This window comes from Vicia villosa, unplaced genomic scaffold (assembly GCF_029867415.1).
Source record: "Vicia villosa cultivar HV-30 ecotype Madison, WI unplaced genomic scaffold, Vvil1.0 ctg.001678F_1_1, whole genome shotgun sequence".
NCBI lineage: Eukaryota > Viridiplantae > Streptophyta > Magnoliopsida > Fabales > Fabaceae > Vicia > Vicia villosa.
The window spans coordinates 407,182-433,055 of NW_026705696.1; the positions used below are offsets into that span (position 1 = coordinate 407,182).

Genomic DNA, 25,874 nt, shown 5'->3' on the forward strand with positions numbered 1-25,874 from the left:
AACCTAACATTTTATTCAAACTCAATCAAGCCATGGAAAAGGAAAACAAACATGATCAATCACCATAACACAACAAGGATATCATTTAATCATCATACAATCATTCTCAAACAAACTTAGATCAAACAAAGACCACACAAGAAAATTGTGGAAATTGGAACAAGAAGAACAAGAACAAGAACAAGACTATAAGAATCATACATCCAAGATAAATTAGATTCACCCCCTTACCTTGCTATTGTGACGATCGGCAATCGATTCGATTGAGAATCCTCCACTTTCTCTTGTTTTTCCCCTTTGCTCTTCTTCTTCCTCTCTTCTCTTTCTTTCTCTTCTCTTTCTTTCCATCCCTTTCCCTTCTCACAATATTTCTTTCTTATAAAGAAAATTTCTATCCCGCGGAAATGACCAAAATGCCCCTACGCTCAAATATCGTTCAAACGCCCCAAAACGCGGAATATTACCTTAATGATATTTCTAGTACCAAAAATATGAAAACCTTCAATTAAATATTAGTCCGCCATCCCGAACTAATACCGACTGAAACGACTCCAAAAACGGTAAAATTCCAATAAACGTCACAAACGTCCAAATTAAGCATATACTTATTTTTCCGAGCGTTACAGTATTCCTCAAGTAGCTATCTTCAACCCCTCCTCCAACAGGGTTTATTCATCGACCAATCATTCAAATCGCTTTCATCCCCAAGCAAAAATCATAAATCCCTAGTTGTATATCTTCAAGAAAAGATCAGGCATCAAAATCACAATGATATAAAGATTTATTTTCTCAATCAAGAAAAATCACTAATATACTCCAGATAGCATAAATCATGTTCATACATCATATATCATAAACATATTCATACATTGCATTCAGTACCTCATAGTAAGTTCATACATAACATGCAAGTTTCTCATTTATTTTGAGAGACTTATCACATAATACATGCATCATGACATTGCATAAAAACTGACTTTGCCTTTCAGGTCGACCAACCGGTCAGACAAATACCATCAACAAATCAATCTCTATCAGATATATACTCTGGAAAGCATATCCCTCTAGACATTTTGAAGACACCTTATCAGATATATATTCCGGAAGCTCGAACCCCGGAGATTCTGAAAATTCTAATCAGATGCACAATCTGGAAGCTTGAACCCTAGACTTCTGAAACATTCCAATCAGATATACATTCCGGAAGCTCAAACCCCGGACATTCTGAAATTTCCAATCATATGAACATTCTGGAAGCTTGACCCCCATACTTCTGAAACATTCCAATCAGGTATACATTCCGGAAGCTCGAACCCCGGACATTCTGAAAGTTCCAATCAGATGAACATGCTGGAAGCTTGACCCCTAGACTTCTGAAACATTACAATCAGATATACGTTCCGGAAGCTCGAACCCCGAACATTCTGAAAGTTCCAATCAGATGAACATTCTGGAAGCTTGACCCCCAGACTTCTGAAACATTCCAATCAGATATACATTCCAGAAGCTCGAACCCCGGACTTTCTGAAAGTTCCAATCAGATGAACACTCTGGAAGCTTGACCCCCAGACTTTTGAAACATTCTTATCAAACATACATGCCGGAAGCTCGCACCCCAGACATTCTAAAAATTCCTATCAGATGCACACTCTGGAAGCTCGACCCCCATACTTCTGAAACATTCTTATCAAACATACATGCCGGAAGCTCGCACCCCGGACATTCTAAAAATCCCTATCAGATACATATTTCAAAAGCATGACCCTCTATACTTCTGACAAATATCTCTTTCAGACGACATCCGCAAGCCCATCTCCTACAAACACTTCTCAATACATTGAGTTCGGATACAGTCTAATGTACGACTCATTCTGACCACTCTTTCAGTTACTCACCGGGAAGATCTTTCCTTCAAAGATAGTATAATGTATGACTCCCTCCTTCAGATATAGTCTAGTGAATGACTCTTATTGATATATACGGATACAGTCTAGTGTATAACCTCTCCAGATATAGCCTAATGTATGACCCCTTATGAGATAGCCTAATGAATGGCTCGTCTAATGTATGACTTCTCCAGATATCGCCTAATCTATGGTTCGCCTAATGCATGGCCACCTATGAGATAGCCTAATGAATGGCTCGCCTAATGTGTGGCCTAATACTACATATCCTAATGAATGGCTCGCTCTTTTACAGCCTAGTGGATGGCTGGCTCTTTCTATAACCTAATGGATGGCACTCTCTAATATAGCCTAATGGATGGCTCATTCTAATCTTCTTCAACATATACATAATCTAATGTATGGCTCATCCTAACACCCTTCAGTATACTTATCAGATACCATCTAATTGATCACGAAAATGGAACCAACACTTCAATTCAGAAACAATTCAAAGGATCTTGAGAATAAGCAAAACAGATACAGCCCAACAAACGGTTCATTCTGATGTTCTCACATACTCATCATCTTCAGATGCAATCTAATGTACGACTACACTCTAACCTTCAAAAGACTGGTGGCATCTTTAAGCCCATCTCAGGTATCTTTTGCCAATACCCAGATGACATCTTTAAGCCCATCTCAGGTATCTTGCTACCAACATCCAGATGGCATCTTTAAGCCCATCCCGAGCATAAGTGTTTGCATCAGCAAGTGCAAATTTCTGGGTATTCTAATGTTCAATCCTCTTCCACCTTCAGATTCTGACAGGCACACAGGCCAATCTACATCCTCAGGTTTAAAAGATTGAACAGGGGCAACAGTCATACTCCAAAATTTGCCCTCTCATTTTTAAAGACAAAAAATCTTCAAGTGCGAAAATAATTGAAGAGGACATCCTAAGCTTCCCAACAAATTCAAAATTATTCTCAAATAATGAAAATTGAGAAAATTATGGCTGGTAAAAGTTGGGAAATTTTGAGTCAATACATAAAATTCAAATTGAGCAAATTCATTATTGGGCCGTAGTTTTAATCCAATCACCCCTTAAATTGTTTTATTTCAATTGTTTTGATTTATTCATTTAAATAATTCAAAATAAGGAAAATAAAATAAATTAAGCTCTTAGTGAGGTCCAAGCCCATTTTCCTTTTAACCTAATGTTTTCTTATAAATAACTAACAACCCTTATTTTTAACCATTCACCAACCATTCAACTCTACAAAATTCTCCATTCTCATACACTAACAATCAACAACTCTCATGATTTTACACCCATCCACAAAAAACCCTTTACCATCGTTTCTGACTGTTACGAATAATCTTCTGTCACTCTAATTCTAGTTGCAGCAGAGTGATAAATTTTCCAGCATATCAGCCGAATTCCGAAACTACTGTTTTGATTTGCTCCGAATTTTTTCCAGAAGTTCAGAAAAAAATAGAGGAACAGAGTGATATGTGATTTGCTGCAGAAAAATAGAGGCTATGATTAATTATGCATTATTAAGGGTGGAAAATTGGTCGGTTCGGATCGGTTTCAGGTCCGAAACTTAAATTTAGTGTAAATTGCGGTTCCAACCCAATTTCAACCGATAAAATTTTAGTTTTTGACAGATTCGATTAACTCAGTTTAGCGAATAAATCGGGCCGATTTAGTCGGTTTAATATTTATTAAGTAAATCTATAAAAATGACTCATCTTTTATAAAAATTCACATAAATTTAACTTTTAATATTTTTTTAAACAATAGATCGGACGGTTCAAATTTGAGAATATCCATATTCTCAAATTTTGTAATAAAAAAAAACAATAAATCAGTCTGTTTGAATCGATCGGTTTAAATTTGAGAATATCCTTATTCTCAAATTTTGTAATAAGAAAAATAATAGATCAGTCGTTTTGAATCAGACGGTTAAAAAGTTGTCCACCCTATCCATTATAAAATGGAGCTACATGTCCTAATTCTTTCATTTTAATGCAATGTAGTACTAATGAACAAGAAAGACTCCCTATGTTTCTCTTGATTTTATAAAAGAAATAAAGAGTTGAAGACTACTTATACATTTAAATTAGGGTTAAATAGTGTTTACCCCCCCTGCCAAATAAGCGATATTCGGTTTTCCCCCTCATTAAAAAAAATTTAGCCTTGGCCCCTTAACAAATAAAGATTCTCCAGAGGGAAACCTTAATGAGGGAGATTCCATCAGAACAGCCTACGTGTAATGGATCTTCTGGCTTATGTGGCAAGGGGGTGACACGGTGGCAGTGTCTTCCTCTATAATTTGGGATTTAGGGTTCACGATGTCATCTCATTCTGATTTTCTTCCATTCTTGCTTCTTCAGGGCCAATCGTGGGTGGGTTTATTCCCAAATATTAGGGTTCATCCTCTCTTCGTGGTTCCAGCTGCTTCATCCTCTCTTCGTTCATACTCTCACCTGTGGAAATGGAAACCGGTAAAAGCATCGGTAGCTGCAATTCCTACACCTCCAACGTGAATTTCAAGATCCCCACCTGTGGATGCAGTCGTCCCATGAAGATGTGGGTAGCTAAGACGTCCAAGAATCGCGGACGAAAATTCTGGAAGTGCAAGAATGCAGGAGTAAGGTTTTAGGTATTTCATTTTTTTGTTAAATGGGTTTACTGAACATTGAATAAGATTGTTGTTTTGTAATTGTTGCAGATGGATCATAGTTGTGATTTTTTTATTTGGGATGACGAAATCAGCAGTTCAGAACATTTATGCAAGGACTGTGAATTGGCAAATATGAAGGTTAAGTTGATGGAAGGAATTCTGGAAAAAACCAAATTGAAGCAGGCTGTATTGAAGAGAAGCATTTCCCATCTGAAATTGGCATTGTTTATGTCCTGGTTTTTGTTTGGTGTAATGTACACATATATGTAATGAAATGAATTCATATTTGAGACAAAAATGTAACTGACAGTTATATGCAATGTAATGTGTTTTTGTTAACAGAAAAAATGTGACTCATATTTGAGACAATATTGTGATTTAGTATGATTCATTAAATTGTTATAATTTGTTGTAAAATTTGGTTGATAATGTAGCATAAAATTACTTAACAGAAAAAATGGATAACAAAAGGATATCATTACTTAACAGACAAAATGGATAACAAAAGGACAACCATTGTACCAATATTGTACCAAAATACATCATCATTGTACATCCAAAAAAAGCACATAAACAAAATATTGAAGTTCACTAGCATTATACATAACTAGGACTTATACATAATCATGACTTAATAGTTCTTCTTCAATTTCTTCTTCCCACGCCTTGACTCATCATTGTTATCTTCATCAGTCACTGATATTGGTTGTTCAGAGGTAGCACCTGGGCCAGTTATTGGTTTTTTAAACCAGAACAACTTCTGTCTTTCACTTGTCCTCCTCTTGATTGGCTTGGTAGGTGACATCTTTTTCTTACCTCTCCTTTGTGAGGCTCCATCCACAGCAGAGCATTGGGTAGAGTTAAACTCTGGCAGGCTTGAGATCACATCATCAGTAATGTCTCCAAAAAAATCAGTCTGATTTGTCTCAGTTTGAACTCCATCTGTTGCAGCACTTTGGACTCCATCAGTTGCAGCAGTTTGGGTCACTGCAGTTGCACCAGACTCAGCTCCATGAGTTGCATCAGTTTGAACTCCATCAGTTGCATCACTTTGGGGAACATCAGTTGCACCAGTCTCAGCTCCATGAGTTGCAGCAGTTTGAGCATCCAACTTAACCTTTTTCTACATGAATGAAGAACAGCATTTGTTAATTTCATATACAGGTTGAAAAAACATTTTGAGTTGTAATAGGGAGTAGACATACCTTTCTTTTAAGTGCATTGGGATTCTGAGTTGTGCTTTTGCAAGTTTGAGCATTGTGACCAAATTTGTCACAAATGGTGCACCTATAAGACACACCTGGTAATCTCCTTCTTCTAGCACCTTCTTCTCCACACTCCCTAATCCTTAATTTCTTAGGCCTGCCAGGACCTCTCTTGTACATGGGGGGCATTATTGGATCAGCATCTACCTCAGGCCACATTTCTTCACCATTGATTGGACTTATAGGAAAACTATAACATATGGCATACTTGTCCCTATGATAGCAACTGTCTACAAAGTCTTCTGGATTCTGTTGTCTGAAAGATAGAGCAGCAATAGCATGTCTACAAGGGATGCCAACTAGCTCCCATAAATTACAAGTACAACTTCTCTTAGCAATGTCAACTACAAACTTCTGACCATTATATGAATGATTCACCTCAAATGTCTCATCCATTGCCCAAGTGGGCAACCAATGCCCACTTAGCATGACTTCTTTATCAAGTCTCTTCCTAGGTATTGGCATTACTTTATGAGGCCATTTTTTTAGTTTGGCTGATGAGGCAGAACATCTATTCATCAAGTACAGCCTAATCCACTCACACATGGTCAAAATAGGTTTGTCTCTTACACTTAAAATAGTAGCATTAAATGATTCAGATATGTTATTCATTAGTACATCACATTTAGGGTAAAAGGAAAAAGCATGCTTACACCATGACTTTGGAGGAACACCCATTAACCATGTCCAGGCATCAAGATCTATCAACTTCAATTCATTCATCTTTTGTAACCAGCCTTGGTAGTAAGTGGCTTTTGCAGCCTCCATCATTAGATCTCTAATGAGTGCACCCCCTCCAAATTTTTTCTTGAAATTGGCATATAGATGCCTTAAACAAACCCTGTGCTCAATTCTCTCAAACATCTCTTCAAAGACTGCAACAAGACCCTGCAAGTTGAATTACATTAGTAACACACAACAATAACTATAGAGGTTGACAAAAGTCTCATGAAAACATACCTTTTGTTGGTCTGATATGAACACATATCTGTTGCTCTGGCCCACATCATTCATCAACAGCTCCAAGAACCACTTCCAGCTTTCTTTTGTTTCTGTCTCCACAACCCCAAAAGCAAGTGGAAAATACTGATCATTAGGGTCCCTCCCTACAGCAATTAGCAATTGACCACCATACTTTGTTTTAAGATGGCAGCCATCCACTCCCACAAAGGGCCTACATCCATTAATGAAACCCTTTTTACATCCCTCAAAGCAGAAATAGAAGCAACCAAATCTTGGTGGGATTGTTGGGTTAGGCCTTTCAACAGTTATAGCCAAAGTGTTTCCAGGGCTGGCCCTTAATAACTCTGCAGCATACCTCCTCAATATTGCATATTGCCTATCTGCATCTCCCTCCAACATCTTCTTGGCTATGAGTTTTGCTTTCCAAGCCCTACAAACAGTTATACCTACAGAGTAATTTTGCCTCAGATCTTGTATAATATCAGTGATTCTGACATCTTGTGAGGTCTGCATCTTCTTCAAAACAATCTTAGCCACCCACCTTGAATTTGCAGATTTATTGTCTAAAACCCTAGCACAAGTGTGTTTGTCTACAATGGTTTTTATAGCAAATGTCCTCTTGTGGCCCACTTTGGAGCATAGCATTAAAAACCCACAAGTGGCCCTGCACACCACCCTAACCCTATCACTTTCATTTTTGACAAAAGTAATTTGTCTCCCATTTAATACAGACCATTCACGTATGGCATACCTAAATTCATCTAGGGAGTTGAATTCCATACCCCACTGAAATTTAAAATCCTTATTTAAATGCTCCTTTTTGAACTTTTTAAACTTTTGGACTTTAGCTTTCTCACTGTCAGACAAATCAGGGTCAGAACTTTCCAACTCATCACTAACATATTCATCTTCCTCGCAAGGTTTCTCTTTACTAACACTAACATATTCAGCAACTTTTGGGACCTCTTTCTGTGGTAAACTTATATCTATCCCCTCAAAACCATCAACAAGCGCAGTGGCCCTCTCATCTTCACTATCACCTAGCCCCTCAACCTCTTCTTCATCACTTCCTTCCATCTCACCAACCTCATTAACACACCTAGGAAGTCTTACGGTTGCTCCAATATCTACAACATCATGCTCTATAAAAAGTTCCCCGTCAATTCGATTCACACAGTTATATGTAGCAAAGTCATAACAATCATCATCCTTTCTAATCTGAAAATAATCTTCATATATTTCACGAATTAGAGTCCAGATTCTATATGTCCCTTCACGGTAACCCCAACCCATCACCAACCTATGTATACTATCCAAGGTAAACTCTTCTAAACGGAGTCCCGAAACTAACGACGACATACCTCCTCTATAAATCGTACGACCATCGTTCAGAAACACAAACTCCCCACCATATTGGATAACAGCACTGAACTCATCGTTAAACTGAAATAGAATAATCATACATTACAAAAACCCAACATTGATACTAATCTTAACTGAAAAAACGAAAGACTAGGTACACATACCTCCTCATCACGAACGGAGGTTCCTCCTTCTTCGTTCTTGTTTGCATGCCTGACTTGCTTCTCCGTCTTGGGCTTTACCGCCTCCTGCTCCTTTTTCTTCCTTTGCTTGGACTGTGACGGCGGTTTGGTGGCCTTTGACGGTGGCGGAGCCTTTTTCTTACACACACGCTTCTTCTTCCCCATTTCAAGTTTCTAACAATGTTAAACCCTAAAATTGCAAGGGGGATTATGTATATAAGGATGAAGAAATATGAGAAGACACTGCCACCGTGTCACCCCCATGCCACATAAGCCAGAAGATCCATTACACGTAGGCTGTTCTGATGGAATCTCCCTCATTAAGGTTTCCCTCTGGAGAATCTTTATTTGTTAAGGGGCCAAGGCTAATTTTTTTTTTAATGAGGGGGAAAACCGAATATCGCTTATTTGGCAGGGGGTGAACACTATTTAACCCTTTAAATTATTTAGTGTAAAATGTACAATCAAGTAAAAACATTTTAAACTTGTATTTAATTTTTTTTATTTCTTATATATTTTATATTAGTATAATGTGAAATATTTGATTGAGAGAATGTGAGTACTAGGGGACCAATAAAATGATTGATGGTAGATTTTATATTGGAACCATTTTTAATTAATAATTATTCTTTCAATGTCATTAATTTGAGAAAGATGGTTATTTTTCTAGTGTTTTTAGTTTTCTGTTTGTGCTGCGAATATATTATTCATGTTTTTGTTAATTTTTCCTAAAAAAGTGTTTTTAGTTACTTAATCTCAATGTACTATTTCGTAATTACCGGTAACGAGTATTCGTAGCAATAAAAAATAACACTAACTACATTCTGTTACGCTTTCAATTTCCTATATAAGCAAGCACACACATTCTCTCTCAATCATCAAAACTTCCTTTCCTTTTCTCTCTGATTTTGTTCATCTTTGCTGCTAATAGTTATGGATATTGATCTCACTCCCAAATTGTCGAAGAAAGTGTACGGTGACAATGGTGGATCGTATTACAGTTGGTCACCATCTGAACTTCCTATGCTGCGTGAAGGTAACATTGGTGCTGCCAAGTTAGCTCTTGAGAAGAACGGTTTTGCCACTCCTCGGTACTCTGATTCTTCCAAAGTTGCATATGTTCTTCAAGGAAGTGGAGTTGCTGGAATTGTGCAACCTGAATCAGAAGAGAAGGTTCTTGCAATTAAGACTGGTGATGCTTTAGCACTTCCTTTTGGTGTTGTGACATGGTGGTTCAACAAAGAGGACACTGAGTTGGTTATTTTGTTTCTTGGAGATACTTCAAAAGCACATAAGTCTGGTGAGTTCACTGATTTTTTCCTAACTGGTGCTAACGGAATCTTTACCGGATTTTCGACTGAGTTTGTGGGAAGAGCTTGGGACTTGGACGAGACCAATGTGAAGACCCTTGTTGGGAAACAAACCGGGAAAGGGATTGTGAAGCTTGACGGAAGCATCAGCCTTCCTGAGCCTAAAGATGGAGACACGAAAGGTATGGTCTTGAATTGTCTAGAGGCACCATTGGATGTCGATGTTAAGAATGGCGGAAGGGTTGTTGTTTTGAACACCAAAAACCTTCCTTTGGTTGGTGAGGTTGGTCTAGGAGCTGACCTTGTGAGGCTTGATGGAAATGCCATGTGCTCGCCTGGATTCTCTTGCGATTCTGCTTTCCAGGTTACTTATGTTGTTAGGGGAAGCGGACGCGTTCAAGTTGTTGGTGTTGATGGCAAGAGGGTTTTGGAGACTACTTTGAAGGCTGGAAATTTGTTCATTGTCCCAAGGTTTTTCGTCGTCTCCAAGATTTGTGACCCCGAGGGAATGGAGTGGTTTTCTATCATCACTACTCCTAATCCCATCTTTACACACATGGCTGGAAGTTCTTCGGCGTGGAAGGCATTATCATCTACAGTTCTGCAGGCTGCTTTCAACGTAGATGCTGAAACTGAGAAACTCTTCCGTTCTAAGAGAACTGGAGATGCCATTTTCTTCCCTCCTCCAAATTAACTAGAATGAATATAAGTGTCTATAACATAAGTCATTATTGACAATAATACCTTCTAAGAGTTTACAATGTATCAGCTGTTTGATTTTGTTTCATGTTTCGTATCAGTACTTTATATAAGAGTTGATTGCCTATGCTTCAAGTTTATGCTCTCAAGGTTTACTAGCATAGTTATCTAAATTTAGCATTTTATATGCCAAATTAGTTTGTTAATTAATATGGCTTCGTTTTGGTTCGTATTGTTGTTATTATTTTGATTGTATGAGTAATTTCTTCTCTATAATATATGCTGTCTGTATTATGTTGAAGGAATTTATACTTTGTAGATTTTTGATGAAATATGAATACATACATTTTTAATTAACGCATAGAAACTTCTCAACTAAAATGATCTAGTAATATAGTAATCTTTCTCAAGGTAAAGGCATGAAGATGTTATTTAGATCCACCATAATGTCTAAAATATTAAAATCATCTATAAGTTAAAGGCATAATGTGTGATTTACATCCAACCTATTACATGTCAAAATATAAACTCACAGTAGAGTGTAGAAACATTGTATTTGAATTCTGCTATAGTGTTTTTAAGATCCATTAACAAGGTATATAGTTTTATAAGAAACTAGTAGTATCTAATAATGTGTAGTCTTTAATAGGTAATTATGCTATAGTATCATTTAAACGTTATCAGTAGTATTTAGTAATATATTTAGTAGCACTTGTCCATGCTAAAGCTATTAGTATTAGTAGTGGTATATTTAGTAGCACTTGTCCATGTTAAAGCTAATCTAGTGTTTATAGTAAAAATTACTCTTAACCTTTTTAGAATAAAAATCGTAAATCTAATTTGTAGGTTCATACTCGTGCCAAAGCATATCAAATTCTGATTAATTTATTAGAATTTGTCTATGTATTCAAACATGATTGATTTATTAGAAGTTGTCTATGTTTTATGCATTTGCAGTTTTGAACTATTTTTTAGGAATATGGCATCTTCTGAAACATCATCATCACAACCACCATCACAAGAAGCGTCTTTAGCTCAAAGTTTAGTTCAAAATAATGTTAGAGGAAAGACTGATATAGCTTGGGCTCATTGTACTAGAAGTCTTGATGGAAAATCTCTTCTTTGTATGTACTGTCACAAATCTTTTGGTGGAGGTGGAATTCACATGGTAAAGCAACATTTGGCTGGAATAGTAGGAAATGTTGAAATTTGTAAGAAAGTGTCTGCTGAAATTCATTTTGAGATGAAATAACATTTCAGTGAACGGAGTAAGAAAAGAAAATCTTCAGATGTGGCTGAAAGATGCACTAAGAGCCATGGTAACATCCAAAGAGTGGACAACCACAACTTATTCCAAAGATGTCAAGGCAAAATAGTTTGTGGAACAAGTCTTAGACCAAAGCTTTTGGTCTACATGTGCTGACATAGTGAAAATTACAGAACCTCTAGTACGTGTGTTGCATATTGATGATAGTGAAGATAAACCGGCTATGGGATATCTCTACCGAGCTATGTATAAAGCAAGAGAGGAGATTGAGAAGAGGTTTAGGAGAAATAAGCTGAAAGTAGAGCCTTATTTGAAGATCTTGGATAACCATCGGGATGCACAACTTCACAAAAATATTCATGCTGCTGGTTATTAGTTAAATCCATCTTTTAGATTTGGTCCACCATATGAAAAAAACAAGTCCACCATCCAAGGCCTTTTGGATGTCATTGAAAAGTATGCTGATGATAGTAAGGACTTGCGATCAAAATTAACTGCTGAGATGACTTCATTCAAAAACTGTGAAGATAATTTTGGAAGGACAACAGCCGTAGAAAACCGAGATGAAGTTTTTCCAGGTAAAATTATATTGTAAACTTTTGGTCTACTTATGGTGTCAGGGGAAGCGGATGCATTCAAGTTGTTGGTGTTGATGGCAAGAGGGTTTTGGAGACTATTTTGAAGGTTGGAAATTTGTTCATTGTCCCAAGGTTTTTCGTCGTCTCCAAGATTTGTGACCCCGAGGGAATGGAGTAGTTTTCTATCATCACTACTCCTAATCCCATCTTTACACACATGGCTGGAAGTTCTTCGGTGTGGAAGGCATTATCATCTACAGTTCTGCAGGCTATTTTCAATGTGGATGCTGAAACTGAGAAACTCTTCCGTTCTAAGAGAACTGGCGATGCCGTTTTCTTCCCTCCTCCAAATTAACTAGAATGAATATAAGTGTCTATAACATAATTCATTATTGACAATAATACCTTCTATGAGTTTACAATGTATCAGCTGTTTGAATTTGTTTCATGTTTCATATGAGTACTTTACAATGTTTATGCGCTCTATTGTGAGTTTATATAAGAGTCTATTGCCTCAAATGATTTTGGGGTTGAATTCCATTTTAAAAAAATGTTAAGAGTCCCACATTGGACAATATACGGCCTGAAGATTTCCTTATAAGTGCTGGAAATTCTCACCCTACAAGCCGGTTTTGTAGGGTTGAGTTAGGCCAAACCACACTTCTTATCATTTCTCAACGTATTCATCTCAATAAAATGCTCGTTATTATATTTTATGTAATTCTAACACTAATGTTTTTTTATAAACAGCGAATATATTGAAATGAGCATAAGGGATATATAACTCGATTATTGAAGGAAATTAATTTACAACAACACCTGTAAAGGGTTAACCATCCAAGAAGTCACAAATAAGTTAAGCTGGCCCAAATAACCCACATAGAAGCAATCCCAAGCCAACGATTTTGTCACAAAAACTATCTCCCGACATCCCTTCACCCCACCATCGAACAAGATATCGATTCTTACTAACCAAATAGTCCGAACAACAGACAACCATATGATTATACTACAAAGGTTATTTCTATCCCCCCTACATATGACCGAATAAAACCGTAAAAAATAATCAGGAATGGAGGAAACGACAAGATACAAGGTTACTCCTACCCATTGCATGATGGATTTCCAAACTTCCACGACAACACGATAAGATAAAAAGAGATGAATGTGTGTTTCTTCTAAGCCTGAACATAAAGGACGAACTAGATTAAGTGCACTTGATAAATTTCCTCTCTTAGTCAACTCATCCCTTGTTTGGTGTCGATTATGAAGCAGACTTCAACCGAAAACTAGTATATTCGACGGCGCCTTTGATTTCCAAGTGACGTTAAGAGCTTCCAACATTTCGGCTCTTAAAGCTAAGACCTGATCCCGCCCAACGGACAACCTTTCGAAGGCTGATTTAACCAAAAATCTTGCGGCTGAGGGACACCAAACAAACTCATCTTGTAGCAATGGATTAGGCGATGTATGCTGCAAGATTGTATGCAAGCTGGCACAAGCTTCAACCTCCAAATCTGTCAAAGAAACATAGTTGTCGCAAAACGACCAAACCCATGAATTTTGTTCCAAAAGTATAGCTTCTGAAATCCTCACCATCGGTTCCTGCTGTGCCTAAAATAACAGAGAATATTGGTTACGCAATGATTCATTACCTATCCAACGATCCCTTAAAAAATCAGTATCGACACTGTTACCAAACTTGCATGATAAGCACATACGAAACCAGTTAGCTTCGGCTCCCCAAACGCCTAACAGAATACATAATTCTCTCCACCACAATGAGTGCTTTGGGTTAACACTAGAAGAACCGTTGGCCCGAATTGCACACTTTATGTCTCCGTATTTGAAATTTTAGAGGTTATGCCATAAGGACCCCTTGTCGACCAAAATCCTCCAACCTCATTTGCTCATTAGTGCTCTGTTGAAAATTTCACAATGCTTTACATCGAGACCACCAGCAGATTTTAGAAAATAAATTGTCGACCAAGCCATCCAATTTATCTTTCTTAAGTTTTCTTGCCCATTCCTTAAAAAAAACGTTGTATGTTAATGAGTTCTTGAATAACGACTTTAGACGATTTGTAAAACGAGAATGTAAATAGTGGAATCAAATTGAGAACCGAGTTGAGCAAAGCTACTCCGCCTCCAAGATTAAGATATTTGTCTTTCCAAGATACCAATCTACTTCTTATCTTTGCCAAAATCGGAATCCAGGAAGATCGTCTCTTTGGGTTACATCCTTTTGAATACCAAGGAAAAGAAATGTTGATGGGCTGATCATGCACTTCAGAAAATCAACCGCGACATTGATGCCAATAATTCTTCTCTAGCAAAAGTTCACTGATAAGTTAGAACAGAGTTCGAAACTGCGGAGCAGCGCTTTAATCGTCCCCAAATTATCTCAAGTAGGATGGCTTAAAAGGATCGTATCAGCCTTGAATTGGAGTAGCTTAACCCGAATTGAATTGCCCAAAGGAAAAGAGTGGTAATAATTACAAGCTATCGCGTTCCGCATCAAGCCCTTTATGCCTTCTGCAGCTAGAATAAAGAGAAATGAAGTGAGTGAATCTCCTTGACGAAGACCTCGTTTGGCTTGAAAATCAATAGTTTGACTGCCGTTTATCAAATCCGAGAAAGAAGAGGAGCGCACACAAGCTTGAATAAATCCCAACCATTTGGGCCCAAAATTCATTCTTTTCAGACATAGAAAAGATAGTCCCAGGAAATGGATTTAAACGCCTTTTCAAAATTAACCTTGAATAGGAATAATTCCTTATTATTCCTTTTAGCATAATTTACCACCTCGTTGAGAACCAAAACACCGTCATGAAGCCCTCTGTTATGAAAAAAAAGCGGATTGGTTAACAGACACAAGTTTATCCACGACACTCTTAAGCCTTGTTGCCGGTAATTTTGATATAATCTTGTATACGTTGTTGATAAGACAAATCTGCCTATAATTGGACAAGAATTGCAGATTATGACACTTGGGGATAAGAGAAATAAAGGAAGTTGACACAACTTTGAGTAGATGCACATGCATAAAAAATCCTGTTATGCATTCAAACAAGTCAACTTTGATAATTTCCCAACAAACTTTGAAAATATCTATATGCAATTTCTAGTAAATTAGGGTCAATTTCTATTTTGCTGATATTTGCTCTTCAAGTGATTTTTAAGCTTTGTTCATTATTTTTTTTAAAGTTTAAAATTAATTATCCAATTTATATAAAAAAATAAATAAAATCTAACATTTCAATTTAAATGTTAAAGTTTTCATGTTTCAAAAATAAATTATTATTCAAGGCATGCCCATTCTTCTGTTACATGATCTTCTTGTAATTATTTATAATAAAAATATTATTATATAATATTTTATATTATATTTTAATAGAACGAGCCAAATGGATCAAAGCATATATAATGAAATTTTATATAATTAGAGATGTCTTGAGAGCCATTTTCTCACATCTCTTCTAATTTTTTCCTTAATTTTTTTTATTAATTTGTTCTAACATGAGTATTTTTGGGCATGTTTTTTATTCGAGAATCAAGTCTAGCATGAACATCCATTTTATGGCTAATTGGTATTTGAGCAACTTCAGGCTACCTTGAATAGTTGGTTATGCGAAGAGTTTAACGGATGTGATAAAAAGATTAGAAGAATAGACAAACTTGTTTCATACATATCTATTATTGATTGCCGGTTAAGAATGAAAATCATGTTAGTGATATGATATTGAAAGCTCTTGATGGAACATATGCTATAACTTTGGTGGTTCACGGTATTATATTTTTTCAGTGTTGAGTGTTATAATTTGTTGTTTGTCTTGTTGTTTTTGCTGCGTTGATGCTCTGTTTTGTTGTAACTAAAAGTTGTTATCTAGGTTCGATTTAAAGTTTGTAAGAAATTTAACTTGTAGAATTTATTTTTAACTATAACTGGTTCCAACACTGGAACAATATTTTCTGTGTGATCGGTAAGACGACATATAACACAGTTTCTTTCCATTTTCTTAGCATATCCATTTTGGTTCTAATATATGTGTTGTTTAGGCGACCTTTTTCTTTATTATTATAGTTTTCATCGTTCCTAATTACATCACTTTGATATGTAGGTCAATGTTCCTCGCTATCTACCACAAAGAAGTTATTATTGTAGATACTGAATAAGTTTAAGACCATGTAATCACCAAAAAGACGCAAGAATGTGTCATGGAGAACACTAGAACTTGATTTCAACATCTTCATCATATCGAGTGTCATCAATGGAGGCACCGCTGCAACCCTGTCCTAAATAAATTTCCATGCCATCCAAAGCTAAACCAACATCTCAATACATGTTTTAGTATAGACTTGTTACAATAGGGTTTTTGTCAAAACCCAAATATTTAGTCGAGCCACGCAACAAGCATCATCAACAAATTCCCTACAAAACTAACAAAAAAAGTTACATTCATCTCCCAACCCAACAAAATTACCAACCCACAACCACTGAAACCCAAAATCAATACATGTCACACATTGTTAGCCTGTGATTTTCAACACTGGGTTAAGCTGATCACGCATGGTTTGGAGGAGTCTTAGGAACAAATCCAAAAAATTAGGATCACCCTCTCTTCTAAACATATTTTTTATTCTTTTATAAGTTTTGTAGCCGAACAATGATTTCGACATACAAACACGGTGAGTTCAACCCACTTGCCAAGTCTTAGGATTTAGTAAATTTTCTAGTAATTTATACATTTTGACATTACACCGGGGATTTTGACGCAGAGGTCTTTGATAGAATATAGTTGGAGCTTGTAAAGTCGTGGTGCATATGGTTAACTACCAACCATCCTTAGTTTGGTTTGGTTGCATGTAATTTTGGTTTAGATTTTCAACACTCTGATACAGATTTCATAAACTACCAACCTTTCCATTTGTACTTAGAAGCTTACCTATTGTACCAATAGGCAAGCATAGCAAGTTGAAGAGAAAGTCTATGAAAGGTTTGGAAGCTTCACCAAATATGACTTTTTGATTCTTTGTGTCTATAAGAAGCTTTATGGACACCTTGTTGGAAGAAGAAGAAGAAGGAACCATATTATACTAAAAGGTAGTACAATAGACTAAAATAAAAAGATATTCATTTATAAATAGATTACTACAAAGAGTTGAGTATGGATGCACAAATAATTGCTTGAACAAGGGAATATCCATCTATATATAATATTGTAAAAGTAAAAGCAAATTCACTCAGTTGATGTGATTTGGTGCAGAAAAATGGAGGTTGTGATTATTTATGCACTATAAAATGGAGTTATAAGTAGGATTTTAATTGCCTGCAGTCACTTACCTCTATCTCTCTCCTCCAAGCATTTCTTTAGTTATTTCATAAACAAAATACATCAATGGTCAAGATGTATTAAATATAAGATCTAATGGTCCTTATATAACTGACTACAGTGGCTGCACCAAGCAGCAGCTGTAGTGGATCCTGGACGCTACGTGTCCTAGCTCTTTCATTTTAATGCAATGAACAAAAATATCAATATCTTCATCAAGTAAAGATGAAAAAATTTGAACTGTTCAATTAAAACTAACAATTTTTTTTGTCAAAACGTATTGGGTTGGGTTGATGTATTTAAGAGGAAAAACTTGGGTACCTAGTATTGAAGAGACATGGTCTAATTAGCAAACAGATTTCAACAAGTCGAACATTTGAAAGCTGAGAAGGCTATGTCGAACAAATAAAGTAAATAAATTTCTTACGTTGAAGCATACGAAGATGGTCATGAATCTAGCATAGTTTATGACCATGTCGATGACGGTCAGATTAATGTGGCGGAATTAAAGCAAAAACCACCTTATGTTTGCAAACTGTTAAAACCTTCGAAGGGGAAAAACTCCGTCAAACTTAATAAAAACAAGAAGTTCGTGAAAAAAAACATATTTGACATAATGAAAAATGAAGAAATATTCTGTAATACCCCGATCCTCCGACATAAGTTAATTATCATTTAATTAGTTAAGTGATGATTAGAAGGCATATTGATATTTGCTTATGTTAATTATTTAGAATTATTATGAGAACAAGTGGACTAGTTAGAATTAAAGGGGTTTGGTTAGATATGAACACAATGGCATTGCTGTAAATCTGGCTTAGTTGGAAGGTAAATTGGGTATTATTCTTCAATTGCATGGTCATAAAGTGGTGATAAAGACTATATTCCTTCCAAGTCAGAATTTTTGAAGAAGAGAGAGCATAGGAACATGGAAAGAAAGAAGAACTCATGAGGCAAACTCCATTTTCGCAACTATTGACACAGCTCCACTAAATCAGGTATATCTCCCAACTCGTAACTCCGATCGTAACGATTCTGGTCCCATTGGAAAGCTAACGAATTTCTCTTCGATTTGCACCTATGGTTCGCATTTATAGCTTCTGTTTTGGTGGAGATAAACGCATTTGAAGATTGATGATTGATGCTGAAAGTGAGTACAAGAGTGGTTACGGGTTTGATCATATTGAGGTGAAGTGTTGGCCAAAGAGAGAGTTCAATAGCAGCAAGAGTGTTCTCATAACCTCCATTAAATCCATGGTGAGTCCTTAGTTAGAGACTTTGGGGAAAATCAAGGGAATTGCATGTTTGGGGTTTAGGGATTGTGAGAAATAATTATAAATCCATGACACTAACATGATAATTGTGTTAATTGCTAGTTGTTATTGTTATTTGCTGGCTGGATATATCTTTAAATCGTGCATGCAGGTGGATTCACGGGGTTAAAATACCCCAGGGCAGAACTGATGAGTTCTGCGTTTTTCTGCATCTGCTATGGTCCGCTGAGCGGGCTATGGCCGCTTAGCGGATGATGAACATTTTTCCAGAAAATCGCGAGTCCGCTAAGGGACGTGAGGCCGCTAAGCGGAAGATGCTGTTTGTGGAAAAATAAAGTATCGCGAATCCGCTAAGCGGACAGGAGTCGCTAAGCGGAAGATGCTGATTTCAGAATTCTATTTCTTACCCCTTGAGTGCAGTTCTGGTTTTATTCGTAACCGGACTCCTCCCTATTCGATTATGTGTACCTGTTGATGGTACGTGACACCGTTAATCATTAAAGTTTTGTATTTCCATTTGATTATTCGGAAATTGTGAATTATGCATAATTGAATGTGATGGTGTAACTACTAATGCTTGTTCCTTAATGCTTTATGAATGCAATGTGATAGAACATGAAAATGTGGTGATGTCCAATGTTTTGGTTAAACATTCGGACTGGTTTGTATTATGACCTTACACTTGATGCGTGTACGTATGCTTGAATCGAAGTGGCCGGGGGCTAGGTTGGGATATACCTCTTACTATGATGTAAGGTATTATCCTGGATCATGTGGTCCGTGGAATAGTCCGATGTTATGATCAGAGGTCGCGCACCTGAGCTACCGTTGCAGTGTGCTCGTGAGTGCCGTGAGGGGCTTATACTCATTGTCGATGACACACTTGGGTGCTCGGTATGGTGGGGCTATGTGGCCATGTAGGCTATTACATAGTGATTGTAACTCACCTCTAGTAAAGTCATGTAGACTAATACTAGGCTTTCGCCCGGTGGGACCATGCGTCAAGGTGGCGGTTTGTACTCGGTGTAACCCACTTGCGTGAAGAAGGTTAATGGGACAATGACGCCATTTAGGCTAATTTCATCTCGCGGCTACTTAGGCTTGTGCGAACCCGTTTAACCATCTTGCAGTGAGCTTGTACAAGTCCCTTGACACTAGGCATGGGTGGACTCATCGAGGGTGCGTTCGTTCCATAATCTAGCCGAGGTTTATTACACTTCTTGATTCCCCGTATATGGATACGGGTTTGCATACTTGTTTGTGATATACTTGTGTGTTTGTATATGATGAGTCCTATGGTGGACGATTCCTTGTTTTCTCCGTACTTGTACCGGATGTGAGGATAACCCCGAATCAATGGTGGATTCGGTTTGTTGATGCATGTACCCTGTAGAACCGAGTGGACCCATAGGATAGGAGGACTCACTGAGATTTAGTAATCTCACCCCAATCAACTTATATTTTTTTCAGGTGCAGTTTAGTAGCGTTTGACGGATAGCAGGTTCGGATTGACGACTTAAAGTGGTGATGGCTCGGAGACCTCGTCAGATCTCATTTTCCGCTGTGCAGATCCATGAAGACACATGTTTTGTAATTGTTAATATTATTCCATGTTGTATTCATATGGATCCTCTTGTATCTTAGCTTTTGTATGTACTCAAATACCGATTTTTAATGTTTCATGCATAATATACTAGTCAATTATGTGTGGGGTGTTACAGTTGGTATCAGAGCAGGTCGATTCTCGGCCGAGCCATGAGACATCACTAGCAATTCCTTTCTTCCTCACATGTGTGCGTTGCTAGCCTGATTTTACTGACATCTCATTGAGTCGTTGAACCTGATCAACTCATCGACTGAATGCGTGACAGTGGAATTACTGCAGAGCCGCCACGAGGACTCATAAAACCTGCAAGGTTGTGAACCTAAGTCGTTGAAGTAGGATGAGTAATGGATTGTTTGGACATTGTAAGTGGATAATATTGGAGTCGTCAAGCTTAAGGAGAGCGTTCGACACGAAGTAGTGATACCCGAACTATCAAGGTGTGGATGAAGACAGCTAGAACCCCTAGGATTTTGACTGAACGAAGTGAAGCCTTCTCTAAGTCTTGGTAAAAGCAAGGGAAATCCAAATAGGATTGAGTAGGAGCCTTGTAAGTGATATTCTCCGAAGGTGTTGAGCTGGGATTTAGTAGGATTTAGTACTGATGACACTGCCGGTGTTAAGTGCGACTGATGAGCTGATAGGGCAGAGTAACCTTTGGAAGCGCGGATAGAGGAGTCAGACCTTTCTGATTACGCTGGCATGGACAGTAATTGGATGGACGGAGTATTGGATCCTGATTCAACTTGGTGTATCTCAGACGAAAGTGGTTACTTAGTAAAGGTTGGTGGAATGTACGAGTGTGGTAACTTACGATTGGGCGAAGCTTGAATACCTTGTCGGTAGAAGAGGGCATGCATTTCCGTTCTTATCATTTTGTATTTAAGTTCTAGAACTACGCTAGATGGAATATGAAATGATGTAGAAGCGTGAAATGCAGTGACCTAAGTTCTTGTTAGTTGTTGTTTGTCTGACCCCGAGTGAAGCCATAGAACTACGCTTGGCGTTGGGCGTTCAGGCGAGTAAGAACTAAGATCTATCTGGAACGTCAGTAGGATGATCGCATTTGTGTTGGTTGTTAGGAACCATAGTATTCCTATCTGGACTGAATTATCCTTGGAATCTCATGCATGCATGGGACGAGTGGGTACGTGCATGGCATAGTGATCCGAAGTTGAACTTCAAATCTTCGTGCTTGCCGTGTTGGCTTTCCGAGTAAGTAAACCTTGGTGTGTAGCACTCTCAGGTTTTAGCATCCTGAGGAGTGTGATTCGAAGGACTTGAGGAACGATGAGTCTATTGGAAGCCTGTTCAGACACTTGTCGGTTGTGATAATAGGATACTCGTGTGGGTCATTATACGCCACTGAGGTAGTTTACCTGGGTACATGGCCTCGGAGTTAGACCACCATGTTGGTACTACCAGACGGGCATAATGCCACAGTATCACTATCGTGCACAAAGATGCATGAGCCATCTTTTTTCTGACATGTGTGGGACAAAGGTGATCTGAAGCTCAAGGTAGAATTCTGATTTGGCACTCATGAGACACAGATCCAGACTCTCATAAGGTATGGAGGATGAGGATCCATATGTTGCACTCGATAGTTGAGAAATAACTAGACAACCGATGGTGAAATGGATCAAGATCCAATACTATACTTATGGAGACTCTGGGTGATCGTGATCCCGTGAGTTAGTATCATATTATACCTTGGGGACGTTCTTGTTCCCTGAAGTGTTAAATTCCAGTTATGTGAGTATAGGGTGGAACTCATGTATGACCACGATATTCCGGTCAGCACATTGAGTGGCTATCCCTTAACACTGGTGACCGGTGATAGAATCGGTGAAAGGTGTCTTGGATTAACTTGGAGTGTGACAGATTGGGAAGAGTGTTTGTTGATGCTCTGAGTGAAGGAATATGAAACTTGGGAAGACAAAGACACCCTTGGATCGATACGTGCTGAGGGGTCAGTAGGAGAGATTTACATGGTGGAAAGTGCAATCCCTTGCATTGCGACTACGCTCAAGCTGTTAGAAGCACTGCAATGAAGGATACTACCGAGGAAGTCAGTTAGTATTCGATTCAGAAGTGAGAAAGGCATTAGATGACTGTACGAATGAAGAGTGGCCGTGAGAAGTTGTTGTATCCGTTAAGTCGCTTGACTCATCAGAGGTGTTATCACACCAAGAGAACAAAGTTGTATAGTTGGGAAGAAGCTATGTGAACTGTCAGGGATGTCGTGAATTGCATTATGTTATGAAGGGTTCATTATATTAGTCAAGTAACAAGACTTTTTGTAAGGGAAGACATAACAAGTTATGCACTGTGGGAATTAATGGTGAGGGGACGAATCTCTAAGTCAGGGAGACTTCGACTTTCGATGTCATGGAGCCGAATGTGAAACCAACTTGTGTTTAGTGGACCTAGTCCGGATTGATGGAATTATTAGTGACCTAATTTTGGAAACTGCTCATACTCAAGAAGTAGCCTTAGTTGGGGGTGTCTAAGGTCCTAGCACGTACCTTGATGGCACGAATTTTCGAGAAGGAACCTTTGTTATTTAAGAATTGGGTAAACTTGGTAAAGTAATGAAACTAAGTGGACTGTGGACATAGCGTGGCTTAGAGGATTTCAAGGTATGTGACTTGTTGGGATCAGAGTAGCGCAACGGATAAAGGAAGAACCAGATAAGATTGGAGATAGAAATGGACGGATTATTTTGGGTCTTATTTTGGAATGGAAGTGTCCTCCTAAGAGAAACTCCTCGAAGTGGCGTTTTGTTCATCTCAGTCCCTTACAAGAGTTCACCATAATCCCGAGACGTGTCGTCAATGGGACGACTTGGAAAGACACTTTGTGGATGGCATGTTGTCCGATGTTTGTAGATCATCAGTTGAGCTCGTAAGCAACAAGTGTTTGATATAGTATTGTGACCGCTGGAATGCGGAGGACTAGTGGAGATTTTCAGTTGACACATGTTCTTTGTGGTTATGTCTTGTGAATTATGATCGTGCAGGAAGACTTGGACAATGGTCACTGGTCAGTTTTTGAAGTTCACCTCTCATCAGTGGAATCTTGCGTGAAGTTGTAGAATGACAAGGCTACAATTGCAAGATGATTACACCTTCGTGGTTTTGCGGTGACAGTTGTTATGTCTAAACTGGAGTAAGGGTTAAAGTAAGAAGAATCAGTTGTATAAAGTAAGGGTAAACTTGGGACAATCATCCTAACACTTTGGAAACCAGAAGTTAGGACCAAGAAATTCGACTAATGCTTAACGTCATTGTATGGACTTTGGTAGAGGACAATTTGAAGTGTCGTCATGGGGAGGATTATTGTAGCAAGAATGCTTGGATAGGAAGTAATTCAAGGAGCTGAGTGGATCAGTGACGTTTGTTGAACGAAGAAAATCCGACATGAGTGGATTATTAAAGTTTTTGAAGTTTTGGAAATCTAGTGTAGAGCAGTGAAGGTCAAGGACCCTGGAAGGATCCTTTCCCCTGGTGTGTCAATACGAAGTATTAGATTAGACGTGTTGCTTGAGAGTTAAGGTTTCTAATCATGTATAGTGGGACGCAAGCGTTTTGGCAGATTAAGTTTCTTCGTATGGAATAACCATCAGACAGAGTAGTGAGATTATCTAAAGAGGAATGTGAGTAACATCCTTTCCCTTAGTTGGATAGATATGCAAGGTTGGTCTTCTTGGTGATCGGTAGGAATTCGAGGACGAATTCTATTTAAGGGGGGGAGAATGTAATACCCCGATCCTCCGACATAAGTTAATTATCATTTAATTAGTTAAGTGATGATTAGAAGGCATATTGATATTTGCTTATGTTAATTATTTAGAATTATTATGAGAACAAGTGGACTAGTTAGAATTAAAGGGGTTTGGTTAGATATGAACACAATGGCATTGCTGTAAATCTGGCTTAGTTGGAAGGTAAATTGGGTATTATTCTTCAATTGCATGGTCATAAAGTGGTGGTAAAGACTATATTCCTTCCAAGTCAGAATTTTTGAAGAAGAGAGAGCATAGGAACATGGAAAGAAAGAAGAACTCATGAGGCAAACTCCATTTTCGCAACTATTGACACAGCTCCACTAAATCAGGTATATCTCCCAACTCGTAACTCCGATCGTAACGATTCTGGTCCCATTGGAAAGCTAACGAATTTCTCTTCGATTTGCACCTATGGTTCGCATTTATAGCTTCTGTTTTGGTGGAGATAAACGCATTTGAAGATTGATGATTGATGCTGAAAGTGAGTACAAGAGTGGTTACGGGTTTGATCATATTGAGGTGAAGTGTTGGCCAAAGAGAGAGTTCAATAGCAGCAAGAGTGTTCTCATAACCTCCATTAAATCCATGGTGAGTCCTTAGTTAGAGACTTTGGGGAAAATCAAGGGAATTGCATGTTTGGGGTTTAGGGATTGTGAGAAATAATTATAAATCCATGACACTAACATGATAATTGTGTTAATTGCTAGTTGTTATTGTTATTTGCTGGCTGGATATATCTTTAAATCGTGCATGCAGGTGGATTCACGGGGTTAAAATACCCCACGGCAGAACTGATGAGTTCTGCGTTTTTCTGCATCTGCTATGGTCCGCTGAGCGGGCTATGGCCGCTTAGCGGATGATGAACATTTTTCCAGAAAATCGCGAGTCCGCTAAGCGGACGTGAGGCCGCTAAGCGGAAGATGCTGTTTGTGGAAAAATAAAGTATCGCGAATCCGCTAAGCGGACAGGAGTCGCTAAGCGGAAGATGCTGATTTCAGAATTCTATTTCTTACCCCTTGAGTGCAGTTCTGGTTTTATTCGTAACCGGACTCCTCCCTATTCGATTATGTGTACCTGTTGATGGTACGTGACACCGTTAATCATTAAAGTTTTGTATTTCCATTTGATTATTCGGAAATTGTGAATTATGCATAATTGAATGTGATGGTGTAACTACTAATGCTTGTTCCTTAATGCTTTATGAATGCAATGTGATGGAACATGAAAATGTGGTGATGTCCAATGTTTTGGTTAAACATTCGGACTGGTTTGTATTATGACCTTACACTTGATGCGTGTACGTATGCTTGAATCGAAGTGGCCGGGGGCTAGGTTGGGATATACCTCTTACTATGATGTAAGGTATTATCCTGGATCATGTGGTCCGTGGAATAGTCCGATGTTATGATCAGAGGTCGCGCACCTGAGCTACCGTTGCAGTGTGCTCGTGAGTGCCGTGAGGGGCTTATACTCATTGTCGATGACACACTTGTGTGCTCGGTATGGTGGGGCTATGTGGCCATGTAGGCTATTACATAGTGATTGTAACTCACCTCTAGTAAAGTCATGTAGACTAATACTAGGCTTTCGCCCGGTGGGACCTTGCGTCAAGGTGGCGGTTTGTACTCGGTGTAACCTACTTGCGTGAAGAAGGTTAATGGGACAATGACGC

General features: G+C 38.1%; 3 protein-coding genes across 3 annotated transcripts; 1 reads left to right on the forward strand and 2 right to left on the reverse strand.

Annotated features, from left to right (window-relative positions):
- Window positions 1–5,144: 5,144 nt before the first annotated feature.
- Window positions 5,145–7,578, reverse strand: LOC131636261 (uncharacterized). The gene is made up of 3 exons (XM_058906895.1): window positions 6,802–7,578; window positions 5,782–6,729; window positions 5,145–5,699 (listed from the first exon to the last, which is right to left on the reverse strand). The coding sequence occupies exons 1-3, from the start codon at window positions 7,447–7,449 to the stop codon at window positions 5,208–5,210; spliced, it is 2,088 nt and encodes a 695-aa protein (XP_058762878.1). The 5' UTR covers window positions 7,450–7,578; the 3' UTR covers window positions 5,145–5,207.
- LOC131636253 (uncharacterized) lies at window positions 7,449–8,564 on the reverse strand. The gene is made up of 3 exons (XM_058906887.1): window positions 8,331–8,564; window positions 7,587–8,247; window positions 7,449–7,468 (listed from the first exon to the last, which is right to left on the reverse strand). The coding sequence occupies exons 1-3, from the start codon at window positions 8,511–8,513 to the stop codon at window positions 7,449–7,451; spliced, it is 864 nt and encodes a 287-aa protein (XP_058762870.1). The 5' UTR covers window positions 8,514–8,564.
- A 717-nt stretch (window positions 8,565–9,281) lies between these two features.
- LOC131636259 (glutelin type-D 1-like) lies at window positions 9,282–10,430 on the forward strand. Its single transcript, XM_058906892.1, has one exon. It carries the CDS (start codon window positions 9,282–9,284, stop codon window positions 10,350–10,352), a length of 1,071 nt encoding a protein of 356 aa, XP_058762875.1. The 3' UTR covers window positions 10,353–10,430.
- The last annotated feature ends 15,444 nt before the right edge of the window (window positions 10,431–25,874 follow it).